General features: G+C 32.9%; 1 protein-coding gene across 1 annotated transcript in view; it reads right to left on the reverse strand.

The window, feature by feature from the left end:
• Positions 1-374: 374 nt before the first annotated feature.
• LOC132704822 (sphingomyelin phosphodiesterase-like) overlaps positions 375-16,714 on the reverse strand; it is a 29,155-nt gene continuing 12,815 nt past the window's right edge. Inside the window, exons 5-10 of the mRNA XM_060675095.1 lie at positions 16,427-16,596; positions 16,142-16,330; positions 5,961-6,131; positions 916-1,096; positions 671-861; positions 375-622 (exon numbers count right to left, since the gene is read on the reverse strand). Coding sequence (XP_060531078.1) covers positions 475-622; positions 671-861; positions 916-1,096; positions 5,961-6,131; positions 16,142-16,330; positions 16,427-16,596 — 1,050 coding nt within the window. The 3' untranslated portion in view covers positions 375-474. The remainder of the gene's footprint in view (positions 623-670; positions 862-915; positions 1,097-5,960; positions 6,132-16,141; positions 16,331-16,426; positions 16,597-16,714) is intronic.

Genomic DNA, 16,714 nt, shown 5'->3' on the forward strand with positions numbered 1-16,714 from the left:
GTTCTCATTCATACGTCTGCTTTTCTGCAATTAGAATTTTAGAGTTAGAATGTTACTCAAAGTCATAGTAAAAACGAGGGGAGTTTAAACGTTCAGGACGAAATGGCTCCTTGACAAATGTTTCTAGAATTTTAATTTTGAGATTAAAGTAACTTTGAAGTTACATTTTAATTGAATTTTGAACCTCACCTTGTGTTGCTTGTGTCGAATTATTCATCTGACCCTTTGTGATCTTGGTGTTTCATCAATGTATAATAATTTGATTGGCAAAGGATTTCAATGCTGGAGATATTGAAGCGAAACTAGGAAAAAGGAGTGTTAAAATAAATACACAAATAAATAATGAAAACTAATTTAATTAATATTTTCGTGGGAAAATAATTCACTAGAGTCCTCAAAAATGTAAGATATCCAGAAATAGACTTTTCAAACAAATGTAAAATGAACAACGAATCAAAATCCTAGAGTGTAAAATCAGTTGTTCTGATCGTATAGCTCCTCCAGCCTTTCGCAGTGAGATCTGTCCCCGACTTCGCTTACGGAGATTTCACACAAATACTTCTTTTGGCATTTGCTGTCGCATTCCACAGCTACGGACGGATCAGCGTTGCGACTCCTAAAACTGTAGGCAAAGCACGGCGTACCCTGCAGTACACAGATGCTTACTTACACGTGATAGTTGTTTATGAGGGAGTGATCTTTGGTCATTCGGACCAATAAATTCCCAATCTCATCGGGACCTAGATTATCAACACCGAAGGCATCTTTAAACGAATACAATTTGTACCATTCCGGACTCGCTTCCGGATTTAAATTTGCCTTTGTCAAGTTAAAGGTCCATTCCTCTGCGTCGAGAAGCTCCTACATGTTCGTGTATAATTGATGAAGCGTATTTCGAAATTGGATTTCGCTTACCAACGTAGAACTGTCAGTCGAATACACTTTGAAACTGGGATTGGCGTTATCGAATGTTGTTATCGAAGCCCCGTTCCAGGCTACGTTTATGACTTGCTCGGGTTGCGAAGTATTATAGTGGACCATAAATTGATCCCTGTGGGTGTGTCCATTAAATTGTCCGGTTATTGTGTTCGCGAATCTGAAATGCCGCCCATTAGTGTTGCGTGCAAACCGCAGAGTATGCCGCTGACTAATTGATAATCGGCCGTTTTATCATCAAATCCCAAACTCGGTTTCAGAGGCAATTTTCGATGATTTCAACTGAAGTAAACGCGGAAAGAAATATAAGAGAAAGAGTACTGCGTAGTCCCACGTATCCCACTATCCATTTAATTTAGCTTACTGTAAAAGTCGTATTGTATTTCTATCGTATTGACTTATGGCTCTTATTTATAAAAGTTGTAATATAACTTTTCGTGCCCAGTTTGATTAAATTGTAATAACCCAAATCTTCAATTATTGAATTAAATATGATGGGAAAATTAGAAATTTTTAATAATTTAAATACATTTTGACACGAAAATTGATACGAAAATTCCTACCAGCAACAATATTTTTATTTGTGATTGTATGTATATGCGCTTTAATTAAAGCTAAATAAGTGTTATTCAATTGAAGAAAAAGTAATCATATTCAAGCGGTATTCGAGTCCAAAGGCACCGTATAAATGTTCATTTAAAAATGTCGATAATAGAGTAGAAGAAAGGGACAATAGAGACTTGAACTGCATGTGAAAGAAAATAAAATGATTAGTACGAAGATTCTTTCATCAGCTGAAAATAAAGAGCAAACCACAGTGTTGCGCACATTAAAAAAACACAACAACAAAGCAAATATTCAAAAACCGTCGGTAGTGGAGCCAAAACAATGAATATCGTTTTGTTCAAATTGGAAGCCAAAAAATGAATGTTATGGTGGAAATTTGCGGACGTCATAATATGGGCCTATTTTTATCAACCATAACATCAAAACAGAAAGCAATTTGATCTTATTACAAAATAAAATTGAACCCGCACCTAGAAGAAGTTGTTGTGTAAACCAACCTTTATTTGATATGTTATTGTCCAGCTTGATTTCGTCAAATTTTGGAAATAGCGTCATAGAAAATATTCGCTGGGGTTTGTTATGTTGACCGTTTGCAATTTTGCCATCACATTTAATTCAATAACTGAAGATTGGCTTACTAAAATTATTCAAACTCGGCACATGAGTTAATCATACAGCCCCTTCAAAAAAATTTATTACAATGTTGCTATAAAATGTACAGGGGCGCCAATATTTGGCCACCTAATATATAAGATTGTTATTTTGTTACCCGTTTGACATTCATGATGTTTTTGCTCACATTGTAGCTGAAGTTTTTGTAAATTTTTTTGTGGCGGGGCATTTTTCGAACAGATAATTAGCAGATATTGATTTTCCACAAAGACGACAACCACATCGGAGAGTATTATCCAAGATACATATAAATCTAACAGAATTGAGGAAAATCATCAAGTAGCATTAACAAGTGAAATAAACGATGACAACAAAAAAGTTTTACCTATATTTTGAAGATTTGTGAAATAGATATTTATTATTCAGCATGGTAGAATTACCTTGATGCCAGGACATTATCGGCATTCTCTAAAACTACATAATTTAAGACGGAGACTTTCCAAATTGTTCAGAATTTTGCCAGTCGATCCTCAACCATCAAGATGTTTTGGACAAAATTTTATGATGTGACAAGTCAAGAGATAAATACTCGCATTTCTGGAGTAATGGAGGCCGACTCGGTTGCCTGACTTGAATCCGTTAAATAATTGATAATAATGATGGCTGTTCCAGTTTATATTATCTGTACTCCTTAAAAGTTACGCGCCTGACCAAAACTTGACATATACAATTTTAGAATTAGATTCGACATGCGAAAATTACTAAAACGCTTCAATTTGAAAACATTCTCTCAACCTATTTCGCAAATAATAATAAAAAACTCGTTCCCCCACTAATTTCGGAACACCCGGTATATTGATACACACTCACAGAGTGCGTGTCAAGACGAGTTCAAGATCTGTCATGCGACGTTTTGTGTGGAGGCGTTTTTCTTCATTTTTTGGCATAGCGAGAGGCTTTGAAATACTTTTCATATTCAATAGACGTAAAATGAAATATGCTACCACGTTGCCACGTTTCGCGTATTCTAAATTTATATTTTTTTTAACATAAACATTAGTCTTTTATTTAAAATTGAAAGGTATTAAATGTATTCTCGCTGTGACAGTTATCGTTTGTGTCAAAAAGAGGTGTGGATGCCTATGTGGGCGAAATATAATATTTTATAGATCTATATCAAATTTTTGAAATCTCGTTTTCGTTTATCAACAAATCTTAATTTTTGTGACTCCAAGTCTCTTGGACAACTGGGGGATTTATTGAAGTCTCACAAATTGATTCCGTCTTTGCGCTTTTAGTATTTGGATGAGTACTTCATCCCGTACTTTCAGTGAAATTTTAAAAAGCATAAGTTTTTAATACATAGCTTTGCTGTTTTTTGTAGTTAAAAACGGAAAAACTGGAAACGGAAATTTCTGGCAACAAATGCATGCACATTTAAAAATTAATTTCTATTTAAATTCTTTGTGGTTTTAAGATCCAGTAACGCTATAGTTAGTTAAATAGAAAAATAGTAAAGGTTGACAGGCAAAAGTTCATGCTTTGTGTCGCAATTAGTTCACCTACCCTCGTACATTTCGTTTAAGTCACTAATAAAATGCAAGATACACTGAGTACTCCGCAGTTCATTAGTAAATGAAATTAAATATTCAGAAGTCGTCACTCTAGGACAGAATAAGCGTATTTGCCAGGGCTTATATCTATTTCTATCCGTTAATGACTTCAATTTACTATTAAGGACCAACAACCAATATTTATTGTTAAAGAATTTCGTTGTACAGTATTACGTAACTGGAAGTTGTGTAATACATATCAATTACATTTTGTGAAGCTATATTATTTTATATCCACCGATAAACAATAATATAGATAAAAAATGTATTGAAATAAAGTTAATAAATTGTTCACTGTTTCAGAAAAATGTAAAACATAGTAAAAATAATTAACTTCTAGTATAACGTATTTTTGTATAATGTTTCATGATAAAAAGGTTACGTAATACTACACCGGTTGGCATATATTGAGGGTATCTCGTGAGGGGACCAAAGGATTTATTTTAAATTTTACAGGGTGATATAAAAAGAGGTGCTCTATTGGTCTAAAATATATTGAAGTATGCAGTGTTCTCGCTTCTATAGAAACGTGCCAACATTTTGAAATGTAAAATAATTTCATAGATTATGAAGCTATTTAAAAATCAAACTTTTCCAGGCAGTCCGTGGAAAGGCTCGCGCATTCTTTCCTGGCATACCATTTTAGATGTAAAACACAGAGTGTTGCAAAATAAGATTTTGTAAGGGAATTTTAGAAACACAGTTTATTTGTTATTTTAATAGCACGCCATGTACATTCCTGTATATTTTATTCAAGTTTCCCCATACCCATCTCTCGCCGTCTTTGAAATGTAACATTCAACATAGCCACTTCGAAGAAAGTTTTGCGCATAGACAAGATGAGCTTCGTTAAACCTCATTTTCATTTAATTTTTCTTTCCAAGTCTTTCGCACTCTTTTAGCATCCGATTCAATTATAATAATCTAATAAAATTATGAATTTAAATTTTCACCTTGTTCACCTTGTTGTTATTGATCAAAGCTATTAATGTGATAAGTATTAGAATCAATGCTCGATAAATTCTACGAAGGCGGGATGCATGGAATTACTTATTGTTGGATAAAATCATACTTCACTAGCAGAGAACAAAAAACCAATTTAAAAAATAACGATATCTCGGTTAGGTCATACTATGCTTGAGTTAACAATGGCGTACCTCAAGGAAGCATATTGAGGAGGCTCTTATTCATAATTTTCTTTGATAACTTTTTGCAATGAAAATAGATTGGTTTTAAATAAATCAAAAACTTTTTAGCTTTCTAGTAAATTTTAATTTGATCTTGCCTAGACACATGCTGGCCAAAATACCAAATACACCGAGAGTGCTATCAGTTAAATTCTATAATAAACTGACTACTGAGATTAAAAACTACAAAAAAGTAGTGCATTTAAAAGAATATCAAAACAACAATTTAGTAAAAAATGCCTACTATGCTATAATAGCTCTTGATTGCACATTGCACTTGAACATTGCAATATAATATATTTTTTTGTAAACTTGTTAAATTGCTTGTGTTTTTATATTTTTATGTGGATATTTACAAAGATTTAATTGACATTATCTCATTATCAGTAAACTTTATGAAAAGACGATGAAAATAAAGATTTGTCTAATTGTCTAATTGACAAATCTTGAAGCAATCTTTTGTCTTGATTGACTGACTATTGACATTCGCACTAAGTATTTGTGAAGCTTTAAAAGAAAAATGAAGCAAAATCATTTCAAAAATTAAGGAATTATGAACTTATTTGTAATTTATTGCCAATCTGATAGGAACATTAGCGGAGCATGTAGAAGTTTAGATCAGAAGTTTAGAATTAAAAAGAATTTGATAAACTGATAAATTAACATTCTAGCTTGTTCTGACCATAAATTTCAAAACGTTCAAACTTTGAATTAATAAGTAGCCTGTGAAAGTTTAAAAAAAAAATAAAAAAGAACGTCCAGATATATTAACTAGCAGTGCCGCAAATCAGTTTTCATACCCTAGTGATCGCAAGACTTCTAAAATTACAGACGAGAAAGGAAAAGCCAGTTTATGGACTTTTCATAGACGCAAAACATGTCGCAGAAACTATTTCAAATTCGCCGAGCGCTGTTGTCGAGAAAAGTTCCGTTTGTGAGTCAAAAAGGACAAACAGTTTACTAACTCCGTTAAGTTAGTGTCGAAAGTTGAAGAAAGTCGGCCTTAACTGAATGGCAACAAATAATAAGTATCCCCGCTTGCTACCTTTCCACTATCCTGTTGTATTCCCGACTCCATACTTTTAAGACGGCGCCGTTGCCGCTTGGTATGTGAGACAATATGTGCACGCTTTCGTTATTGTCTTCCGCTTCCTTCAGCGTTTTTACAAGCCAGGCAAGTTGCTCGTACGGATCGTATGAAGAATCTATGAGCCACCTAAAAAATTTAATTTTCATTTTGCGCGATTTGATAACCGAGACCAACCAAAATTTTTTGATTTTTGGAGTACTAAACTAATAGAAAAACAATGCTTTGTTTTTATCACGCAATATCGTTAAATTAATTTTTGAAATGTTATATTTATTGTTATATAGTAAACATTACCTAACATTCTAAAAAGTTGTAATTGCTACGGTTTCTGAGATTCGCAAATTTATAGTTTATCGTGTAATTGCGTTTGTTGTAGGGAGTCGTTTCGTGGAGTTAGTGAGCATTGTGCAGTTAAATAATTCTTTAAAATGCCAAGAAAACGGAAAAATATTTTACTCTGTGTGTGGTTCTTTGGTGGTCGAGAAATTTAGACGAAAAATTACACCCCTGTTTAAAAAACAATACTTCTCTTATTTTAAAATTGGCGATCAAGATAAACCTTGGGAGCCACATATTGTTTGTAAGGGATATGAAGAAGGTTAAAGTCATTGGAATAATAGAGTCAGGCGATCCCTACCCTTTAGAATATGTATGATATGGAGAGAGCCAACAAATCACCAGAATGGTTGCTATTTCTGCATGTTCGTGGATATAATGATAAAAATTTGAAAACCATTGATTATCCGAACCTCAAATCTGCAATTAGGCCAGTGCCACATGATCCATATATACCAATACCTGAGAATCCAACCAATTTAGAAGAAGATACCACTAGTTTTTTTGAAACTGAAATAGATGAAGATACCCTCAGTGATGGTGGTAATTTATGGCGTTTCTCATCAACCACAGTTATTTTTACAATCAGAACTTAATGACTTAGTAAGAGATTTAGGTTTACTTAAGGATCTTTCCGAAATTTTAGCATCTAGACTTCGAAATAAAAATTTACTGGCACATGACTTTAAAATCCCATGCTTCCAGAAGCGCGAGACAGAATTTATAGCCTATCTGGAATTGTTTTTTGCACCGATATTTCTAATCTAATAAAGAAACTTGGTACAGACTACAATTTTACAAATAAGGCTGTTAATAGAAGATAAAGGCTATTGACTAAAAGATTGACTTTGATAAAGTTGATGGATTTCCTTCATTTCAAAAGGTTTTCTGGGAAATAAAAAATATCCAAATTAGAAACACGTTGGAGAAAACATGTCAGAGACGTTGATAGAAATGGGATGCAATATGAGCATAAAACTTCACTTTTTACACTCACATCTGGACTACTTTCCCGAAAATCTTGGTGCTGTAAGCGAGGAGCAGGGCTTCCAAATACAATAGTCATATCAGCATATATATTGTCATTTACGTGTTTTTAACAGTTTTATTGCTTGCTTTATCTATGACTTAAAAATTACTATTCCTTGGTTCTTGTTCTAGCTACTCTGTCATGCTCACAAAATTCTAGTATGTAGTGTATCCATATTGATTAGATTTTTTCTAGTTCCATAGTTTGTTTGTTATTGTCTGTGACTAGAATACTCTGTTGCTGAGTATTGGTCTTGATTTTAGTTGCTTCTTTTATTCATTTGTGGATTGGGAAATGATCATTATTTTGTTGTAATTCGGCTTTCATTATTCAGAAGTCATACGATTTTCCTTTCGATTATGAATGTTTCAATTCAATTTCAAGATTTCCAAATGCGGGGTTATGATCGGAGTCGATCTCTGATCCAGGATAATTTGTTACACCTTTTATTTCGTTTCTATACCGTTTACCTCTCGGTATATAGTCCACCATCAAGTTTACTTCATTACAGAATGATATCAGTACAGCACATAACATTAAGGTACGAAAAATAGTATTAACTCATATATATGACATCAGAAACAACATGAGATAGTCTCAATGGCAAAAATTACAATTGTAACATATTGTTTAATATTGTAAAATTTTCCAATACAACGTCATGATGGGAAATTAATTAAGGTACGTAAAAACACTGTTGCTGTTTCAGTTTTAATAAACCAGTGTCCTATTAGACATTTATAGAGAATAACTTACTGTAAAAACCAAAAATGTTGGTTACTTATGTAAGCGAATATGAGGTATCTATGTAAAATATTTTTAGGCCACGCGGTGTTGCCAGATATACTCGAAACGTATATAAACTTTATTTTTTTAATGGAACACCCTGTATATAATTACATTTTTAGATTCTGCAACACATTCTGAATCATTTTTATGTACCTATCTTGAACATTTTCGGAGATAAAAAATACTTTTTAAGAAATTTGGCAACAAACAACCTGATATAAAATAATTTTTTTCGCCACCCGTGCAGCTAAACGTTTGAATTATTGGTTATTGAAACGTAATGGCATTATAGATTTGGTCAATCACTATGAGTTTCAGTAACGTGATTTCAGAAATTTTTCAAAGTTTCTCGAATATATACAATGAACGCCTATAATATAGTATACAGAAAATATTTAGGGTTTGTCAAAAAGAGAAGTCTATACCAAGTTCCTCTTTTTAAATGGAACATCATTTTTTTAAATCTATTATCGGATTCTGTGTGAAATTGCATCCATAATTCAGGTAGCATACCCTATACCTCTTATTTTTTATGAGCAAAAAGAGCAAAAGATAGAAAATTTAAGTTCTGAAATTGTCACCATTAAATTTCTGTCAGTAAAGAAAATCAGTAAATGAATCCCACAGAATTGAAATTTTAATTTTTATTAAATATGAAGACAAAAAGAGGACCAGTAAAATTTTTAAAAAATCGTCTACTAAGAGGTCGCCCAAAAACTAATGGGAATACGAGATTTAACATGTTATTTATTTATTATTTAGTCGATTACAAACGAATAATGAACGGCTTTGGGTGTATTAAATGAAAAAAAAATATCATCATACATGCATTAATACAGGAGGTGAATAAAAATGTTCCCAACCGAAGGTTACATTTTTCTGAAACTGTGCAACTTGAATCCATTTTTTCATCATCCGATTCTGTTTAGTGATGGAGCCAGGATTTATTTAAATGGTCCGGTAAATAAACAAAATTGTCGGTATTGGAGTACACATAATCCCCGATAAATGAGAGAAAATCATTTACAACGTCCACGGAAAATAAATGCTCGGGCAGGAATTTTGAACACCAATATAATTGGAGTTTATTTCTTCAATCAATATCTTACTGGAGCCTGATATGTACAATTTTTTCTTTCCCAAATCCAAATCAGCCTGATATGCCAGAGAGACAGATTTTACAGAAAGTGTACAGGGATAGTAGATATGAAATAAGGCAAATTAATGAAAATATCCTTAGTAATATTTTGGAAAAGTTTTTAAACTGATTAGCATTTTGTCAAGAAGTTAATGGTAGGCATTTTCAACAACTAATTAAATAATTTCTTTGACATGCCCTGTTTCTATACATTTTCCCGCAATTTTACTCTCTGTGGATGATGTAATGGGTCTTTCTGGATAGTTTGAGTTAAATAAATTACATAGTGCTTCTTGAGTTCTCATTTCCATTCTGTGTGGTTCACTTAGACGCGCCATATTCGCTTTTTATAGTGACAGAAATGTAGTTGTGGTTATATAAGAACCTTACAGGTACTAGCTACTTACCTGTTCATTTAATAAAATTTGTTTTTTATACTTTTGCTCATAAACCTAGAACTCAAGGAAAAGGAGGAGCTCTCCGCAATAGTACAAACATGGCAGAAGGTGAGTGAGTGCTTTCGTTCAATTCAATCTGCCTTTCGTTTAATCTCTATCACGCGATCAAGAATATTATAGTACGGTCCTTGGGTTTAGCATCAAATACGACATGATATGTTATGGGGAAGCAAATTCATAATTCCAGAATAAATGAATATGCAAAGTTAGCTATTAAAAAAATATATCTACATGGGTTTAATAGAATTGAATCACCCTATATCATGAAACTTAACTGACACTTTCTTTCGACACCGAGTTTACGATACTGTTTTAATCAATTATGCCCTCTTTTCCAAATGTTTCGTTTGCGGTTAATCTTTTACCAACAAAAACTGCAATCCTTTAGATTTCTCGTAGATTACACACACACACACACACAATGCACATATTTAAAAAAATGCCAAGACTAAAGATCTCCTACGAGTCCTGGCATGTGAATTTTTTCATTAGAGTAACTGGTTTTCGACAAAACACTTGTTTTCTAAAACCATGCAGCAAGTCGTAATGGTAAATGACGTCATCGCCTGTAGACTGAGCACGAGATATAGCGACTTTCACATGGACTTTTTCAAATATCTCGAGAAGCGTGTGTGATAAGACGAAAATCCTAACTATAAAAATTATAATTTACTCCCGAAAAGAAAAATTTTCAGGGTCGTATGGATTTTCTTCCATAATTGACAAACCCAGTATATAATCGACAACATGTATAAAAAAAAAGTTTTATTCCCAAAATTCCAGCCTATCTCTACTTAAAAGAAAACATTTTTTTTTAAATCAAAATATACCATCTTTTTTTAAATACTTCGAGACCTTTGATTGCAACGAGTTTCTAAAATTTTAACGGATGTGGAATTCTACAAATCTGAAGTCGGTAGCTACAAATTTACTATGCCTACTATATTTTATAATATAGCACGAAATATCCCGAGCACACTGTACAATCTGTGAAAACGTTAATTATAAAAATTGTAGCTGTCTAAGTGGGCTATACAATCTTCTAGTTATGTCCAATTTTCATTAAAAGATTAACCCATTTTTTAGATTGTTGCAAATTGCTGAAAATTTTAAAAATTCGTCAGCTTTTTGGTATGGATCGTGTTTTGGTTCAAGAATTTTTTCGATAGTATATTGCGTTTTTGAGAAATGATTTTTGGTCTTCAAACCCTGCAAATGCGGTTTTTAAATTTTTAAAAATACTTCGATAACATGATTCGATTTCATCGATTTTTCGAAAGCAACAACTTCGGTTTTCTGCGAAATTAAAAAAAATAGAAAAAAAAACGTTTATAACGTTATTTTGTTAATTTAAAAGAAGCAGAGTATAGCGTTGTAATACTCCTACATAATTCCACGTTGGTCCGTAATGGCACTATAAATGTTTGGAAAATAATTTGCTCAAAATCGGTATTACTTTGGAAGGAACAGTTCCAGCACTTTGAAATCCGTATTTACTTGATGGTGGTTTAACTAACGAATCTTTCCTATCATGACCTGTCTTTTTAATTGAATATGATGTTTTAGTTAAAGCTTTTCATCCTACAAACAAATTTAACATATTGCACACATATTCAATGAAATAAATTGAAATATGCAAACATAACACCGGCAAATGTCGTATACCAAAACTTAGGTCGACATCTACTTTTGACCCAACTTGCATTTTTTTTTACCACAAAAAATGCACAATAAAAAATAAATTTAATTTCTTTTTTAATTCTTAAATAAATTTGTTCCATACTTTAACGGTTCACTGTATTTTGCTTCCAAAATTACTTCCGAAAGCCATTATGACATAAGACATTTTTTCTCATTTTTTTTATTTTTCCACATAATCTCCTTGTAACTCAGCACACTTCTCTCATTGAGGTATTTATGTTGTCTTGGTCAACTAGTATTTTTTTGTGAACGTGTTTTCGCGATTTCATTCCTCAGCGTGTGATGCGTAGTATGCTTCTGTAATGGTTTTTCCTTTTTTAAGGTAATCGATTCAGATGACTCCGTGGCTATCCCGAAAAACAGTGGTCACCACTTTCCCAGCCGAAAAACTAGTTTTTGCTTTTTTCGAAGTCGGTTCCTCCCTCTGCGCAGTCTACTGTTTTGACTGTATTTTTGATTCGAGCATATAATGATGTATCCAAGTTTCATTTACAGTACATTAACAGAGAGTAGGAAACACTCATTCGAACACGTTTTTGATCTAACGGACAGCTTTCTCATGCCCAAAAATCTTGATTTAAAATGTGACAAGCACGTTGTTCCGACATTTTCATAACACCATTCACACCAGTTCACCATTTGATGAACTTTTGCAATATTACCGGCGATAGTAACAGTGTTTGGACGTCCCGAACGTCCATCATCTGATAAGCTCTTACGACCACGTTTAAATTCAGCTGCTCAAAACTTCACTGTGGTAAATAACGATGCACAGAGTCCAACTCAACTTTAATTTGCGTAGGCGTATTTCCGTTCAAAAATAAATATTTTGTAACAGCTCCATACTCAATTTTTTCCATTTTCACCAAAATACTCACGTCGACTCACTCAAGCGACTCTCAACTAAAAACCACGCCCCAAAAATGGCTGAAATTTTGGTAACTATCAAGAAATGCGCGACTACAAACACTATCTTTTAGTAACTAGTACCGCCATCTTGAGAGTCAGGACGGAAACTTTTCAAGTGACTTCAGTATATTGGAGTTCGTAGTTAAAACTGTAACTGCCGTAAGGTGTTAACTATCTTAACTACCGATTTTTTTCGGAGGCTATATAGCCGATTAATTTTATGAGTTTATGTTTCATCACGGTTCGTAAATGTGCCTCGCAAATAACCGTCAAGCGTTTGCCAATCAAGCCGTTATTAAAAATAAAAGATTTATTCGATGGAAAATCCAAACACGAAACGGACGTATAAAACTGCGCGCACGGCCAATAAAAATTATAATTTCTGCTCGAAATATGTAAAGCAAATAACGTGTGCCAAGTTCGTTTCGTTCGAATACGGGTGTTTGGTTGCCAGGACGTTAGCTCGCATTAGCGGAGACTCAATTTTCGCTGACTGCGTTCGCCGAATCCAGACGTTACGACCGTAGAGAAAACCAGTAAAAATAGAAAGACGGATAAAACGGAATAATCGGAGTAACATTTATATTGTGAGATAGCTCAGGTATCCCAAAAGTGAACAAATTGAGTTACGTCTTACGTATACCGTTTCCGTCTCTATCTACGCTAGCTGGGCGTTTATTGATCGAAATTTTAAATGAAAATTGTTAGTTTTTATACTGTGAGGTAAAATGAATTAAAACCTCGAAATAAAGGCGAAGTCCTAAATAATTTTTATTTTTATTATTAGTGTTTCTTATTTAAAGATTAGGGTTTTGTTATCCAATTGCATATTTTTTTGTTTGAAACATTTTTTTATCTCTTTAAGTAAACTGGTAGATGTGTATTTATTTCAATCAAATGAACTAGTTCTCGCTTAAAAGGCACCCCTAAGCATTTTTTTCCAGTGGTGAAAACAGGAAAAAATTAGGAAAATCTGCTCTTTCTAAATTGAACACCCCGTATATTTTTTAATCCAACGTTCGTAAATCACCAACAGAACAATAAAGCTCATATGCAATATTAGCCTAAAATTTAAAACCGAATTATTAGCACATTTCTCATTTAGACTAGATGGCTTTTATTGTTTAATAATAATTAATTAATTAATTATTAATTAAAAATGAAAAAAAAATCATTTAATACATTTTTGAACAGGTTTTTCTCTTGATCGAATTGCCTTTGCTATTGTTCCACTATCTATCTCGTTTCTTTTTTCACTTATTGCAGCCTTTCAAACGTCAACGTGTCAACGTCGTCTAAATAACCCCACAAGTAGAAATCAAGTGGGGTTTATATCTGGTGACCTAAGAGGAAAAGGAATAGTGTCCATTAATTGTTGAAAATTGTTGTCAAAAATTGATATGCGCTTCGGACGTTATAAGATGGTGCACGATCTTGTTGGAAATGAAGATTCGATCTACGTATGAGGTCAAGCTCATCTGGAAACCATCCAGAATTTCCGTAATAATTGCAATGTAAATATGGATGAAAATATGGACCAACAATACGAGAATAAAATATATCGCACGTCAAAGCTGAAACGAATTTGTGAACCTCGAAGATGTACTAGCAATAAATTTTCTCTTGACTAAGACTAGAATATAAATTCCAGAATTTAAAAAATGCGATTTGTTAGTCCACAATATATATACTGAAAATTATTTAGGTTTCGGCAGCAAAAGTAAACAAACCATGACAAAATAAAAGTATTTTCTGCCAAAACCACCTGAGCTGTTCGGAATTTAAAAAGGCAAAATTTGTGTTTTCTTTTTTATATCTTTTGGATAGTATTAGAGGATAGATCTTTAACTATGTCTCGAATAGAATTGTCACGATATGCTTCAAAATACCCAAGAAAACCAATTTCCACGTTTTCACTTATAATAGAAACGTTTCGCCTGCTTTTTGCAAAAACGGTCTCATTATTTCTAAAAATTCGATAAAGGCACAGAAAAATTGTGGATGTTGTGGAATTCGCTGTGAATATAGGTTTATGTATTTTATTATGTAAAATTAATTTAAATAATTAATAAAAATTAATATAACAATACTAATAATTAACACAATGAAACTATTTTTTTGACGAGTTTTCTATTTGGCAGGGCTGTCATTATTTTGCGCAGCCTTCTTTGAACAATTTTCCTGCGCCTTTATCGAATCCTAAAAAATAATGAAACCGTTTTTGCTAAAACAAGTAAACTAAAAAAATTTATAATGAAGACGTGGAAATAAAACAATTAAAGGAAAATGGAGTTTTATTTTGCAACCACTCATATGCTGATAATTCGGTTATTTTCAATTTTAAGCGAATATTGCGTATGATCTTTTTTGTTCTGTTTATGATCCGCGAACGTTAGAGTTGTTTTTTTTTCACCATCCTAATCACTAGAAAAAGTGCTACTAATTTGCTAATTGAATTTTTATCTCTACTCATAACCAATGATGAACACTTAGTTTAGATCAGCAGGTATATTCTATGTTATTAAAGATTGATAGGCATTTGTCAGTACAAGCCAGGAGCCACATATTTTTCCGTTATTCAATAATTTAAAATACAACAATATGTGTATTTTCAGCTAATACCAAAGAAAAATGAAAGATTAGTGGAAACCATTTTATAAACCGAAATATTTTTAAAACAGGTAGTAACTGAAAATATTCTCAGAAAATTTGAGAAAGAAACTTATGTATAGTAATAAATGAGAAACTAAGGACACAGGTTAGGCTTTCAATAAAGTAGCGTTTGAAGTATTACTCTAAAATATTAAATAGCCGGCTTTCTCGATCGACTACGAGACTGTATCATTTGATTGCTTTAAAATGCCTTTATAAGTTCAAATTCGGTAATTTTTATTATTGTAACTAGGTATTATTGGTATCTCTTTATCCAAAAAGCACGTTACAATTTAATGATTTCAAATTCAAAATAGGATAATAAGCGAAGCATTAAAGAAAAGGTGCTTTTAAACATTTTTTCCACCACACACCTAGATCTTAATTGGTACTTTTAATCCATATGGGATTATGGTATTTCTTTCTCATATTTATCTCTTCTTTTTACGCTTTTATTCCTCTTTGCTAAAATTAAATACTCCGTCGTAAATAACTAATTGCCTAGATACAGCCTACAATCTGATTAATTGCAGCTTATTATTTACTTTTGATTGTTTAATATTTGTTTATCATATATCATTTGTTTTATTTTTAATGTATACTACTTTTCTCAATAATTTTAAGATAACTGCCCACATTCAAATTTCCCGCTCTCCTACGTCAGGGAATTAGCTAAGCCGGTAGTAGCTATGCCCAAGTATTACACATTAATTAAACGTATATTAAATCAGCTGTGAAATTTGCTTTAAAAAATCAAAAAGTTATATTATGGAGCATGGACAAAATAATAACTGTAAGTCCCAAATTTAAGAACAAATTTGCACAATAAAAAATAAACGCCAGCTTCACATGATTTCTATAATTTTGGATATACTTTCCTTTTTTATAGTTTCATAATTTGTATTATATAGTTAATACTATTAGTTAAAATATTTAAAAAATAATATAGTGTACTATATAGCGCCTTTCTAAGGTACATCCGACTCTTCAATCAATAAATAGAAACTGGGACTATCCCGGAGAACTATCGCTTGTGTTATAGATATTAACTACCGAATTTTCCACTCTCTAATATATCGCTTTCAGTGGTTTTCTATTGAGTTAAAATGAACGAAATTGTTACCAGTTTGCGGTATAGGCGATGTTGTTGTTTAGAACGATAACCCGGAAGCCTTCCCTCGGAGATACGGTATAGAAACCCCCCAACAGGATCGTTTCCTTCGCTTCCGGCGGCAAATTCGGAAACTCCTCAATCACCAGTTCGTACACCCACGACGTCGAGTAAGAAGATTCGTCTTCTGTAAAACAATACCTAAAAAAAACGACGCGTTCGTGGGAAGGCTGGGGGGAGGGGCAGCAACAAATCCAATCGTTTCTATGACGTGGTTTGTTTTCCGACGAAACTTACTGATTGATGGGGTGAGGTTCGTGGTTTCCCACGACCGGATAGATAGGTACGTCAAACGCGTCTTTCAATTTTTGGTACACCAGTTTTATGTCCCGCGTGTTGTCGATCTGAGTGGTCGACCACACTCTGTGGCTGACTATGTCACCCGTAAAGTAAACATAGTCGGGGTTCTATAAAGAATAATTGGTTTTAATATAATGATAATAATAGTACATCACATTCATAAAGTGCGTTTCAACGCCAATGAAATGTCATCAAGATAACTAATGTAATAAATAAAAAATGTCT

This window comes from Cylas formicarius, unplaced genomic scaffold (genome assembly GCF_029955315.1).
Source record: "Cylas formicarius isolate icCylForm1 unplaced genomic scaffold, icCylForm1.1 PGA_scaffold_7__23_contigs__length_41026272, whole genome shotgun sequence".
Classification (NCBI taxonomy): Eukaryota; Metazoa; Arthropoda; class Insecta; order Coleoptera; family Brentidae; genus Cylas; species Cylas formicarius.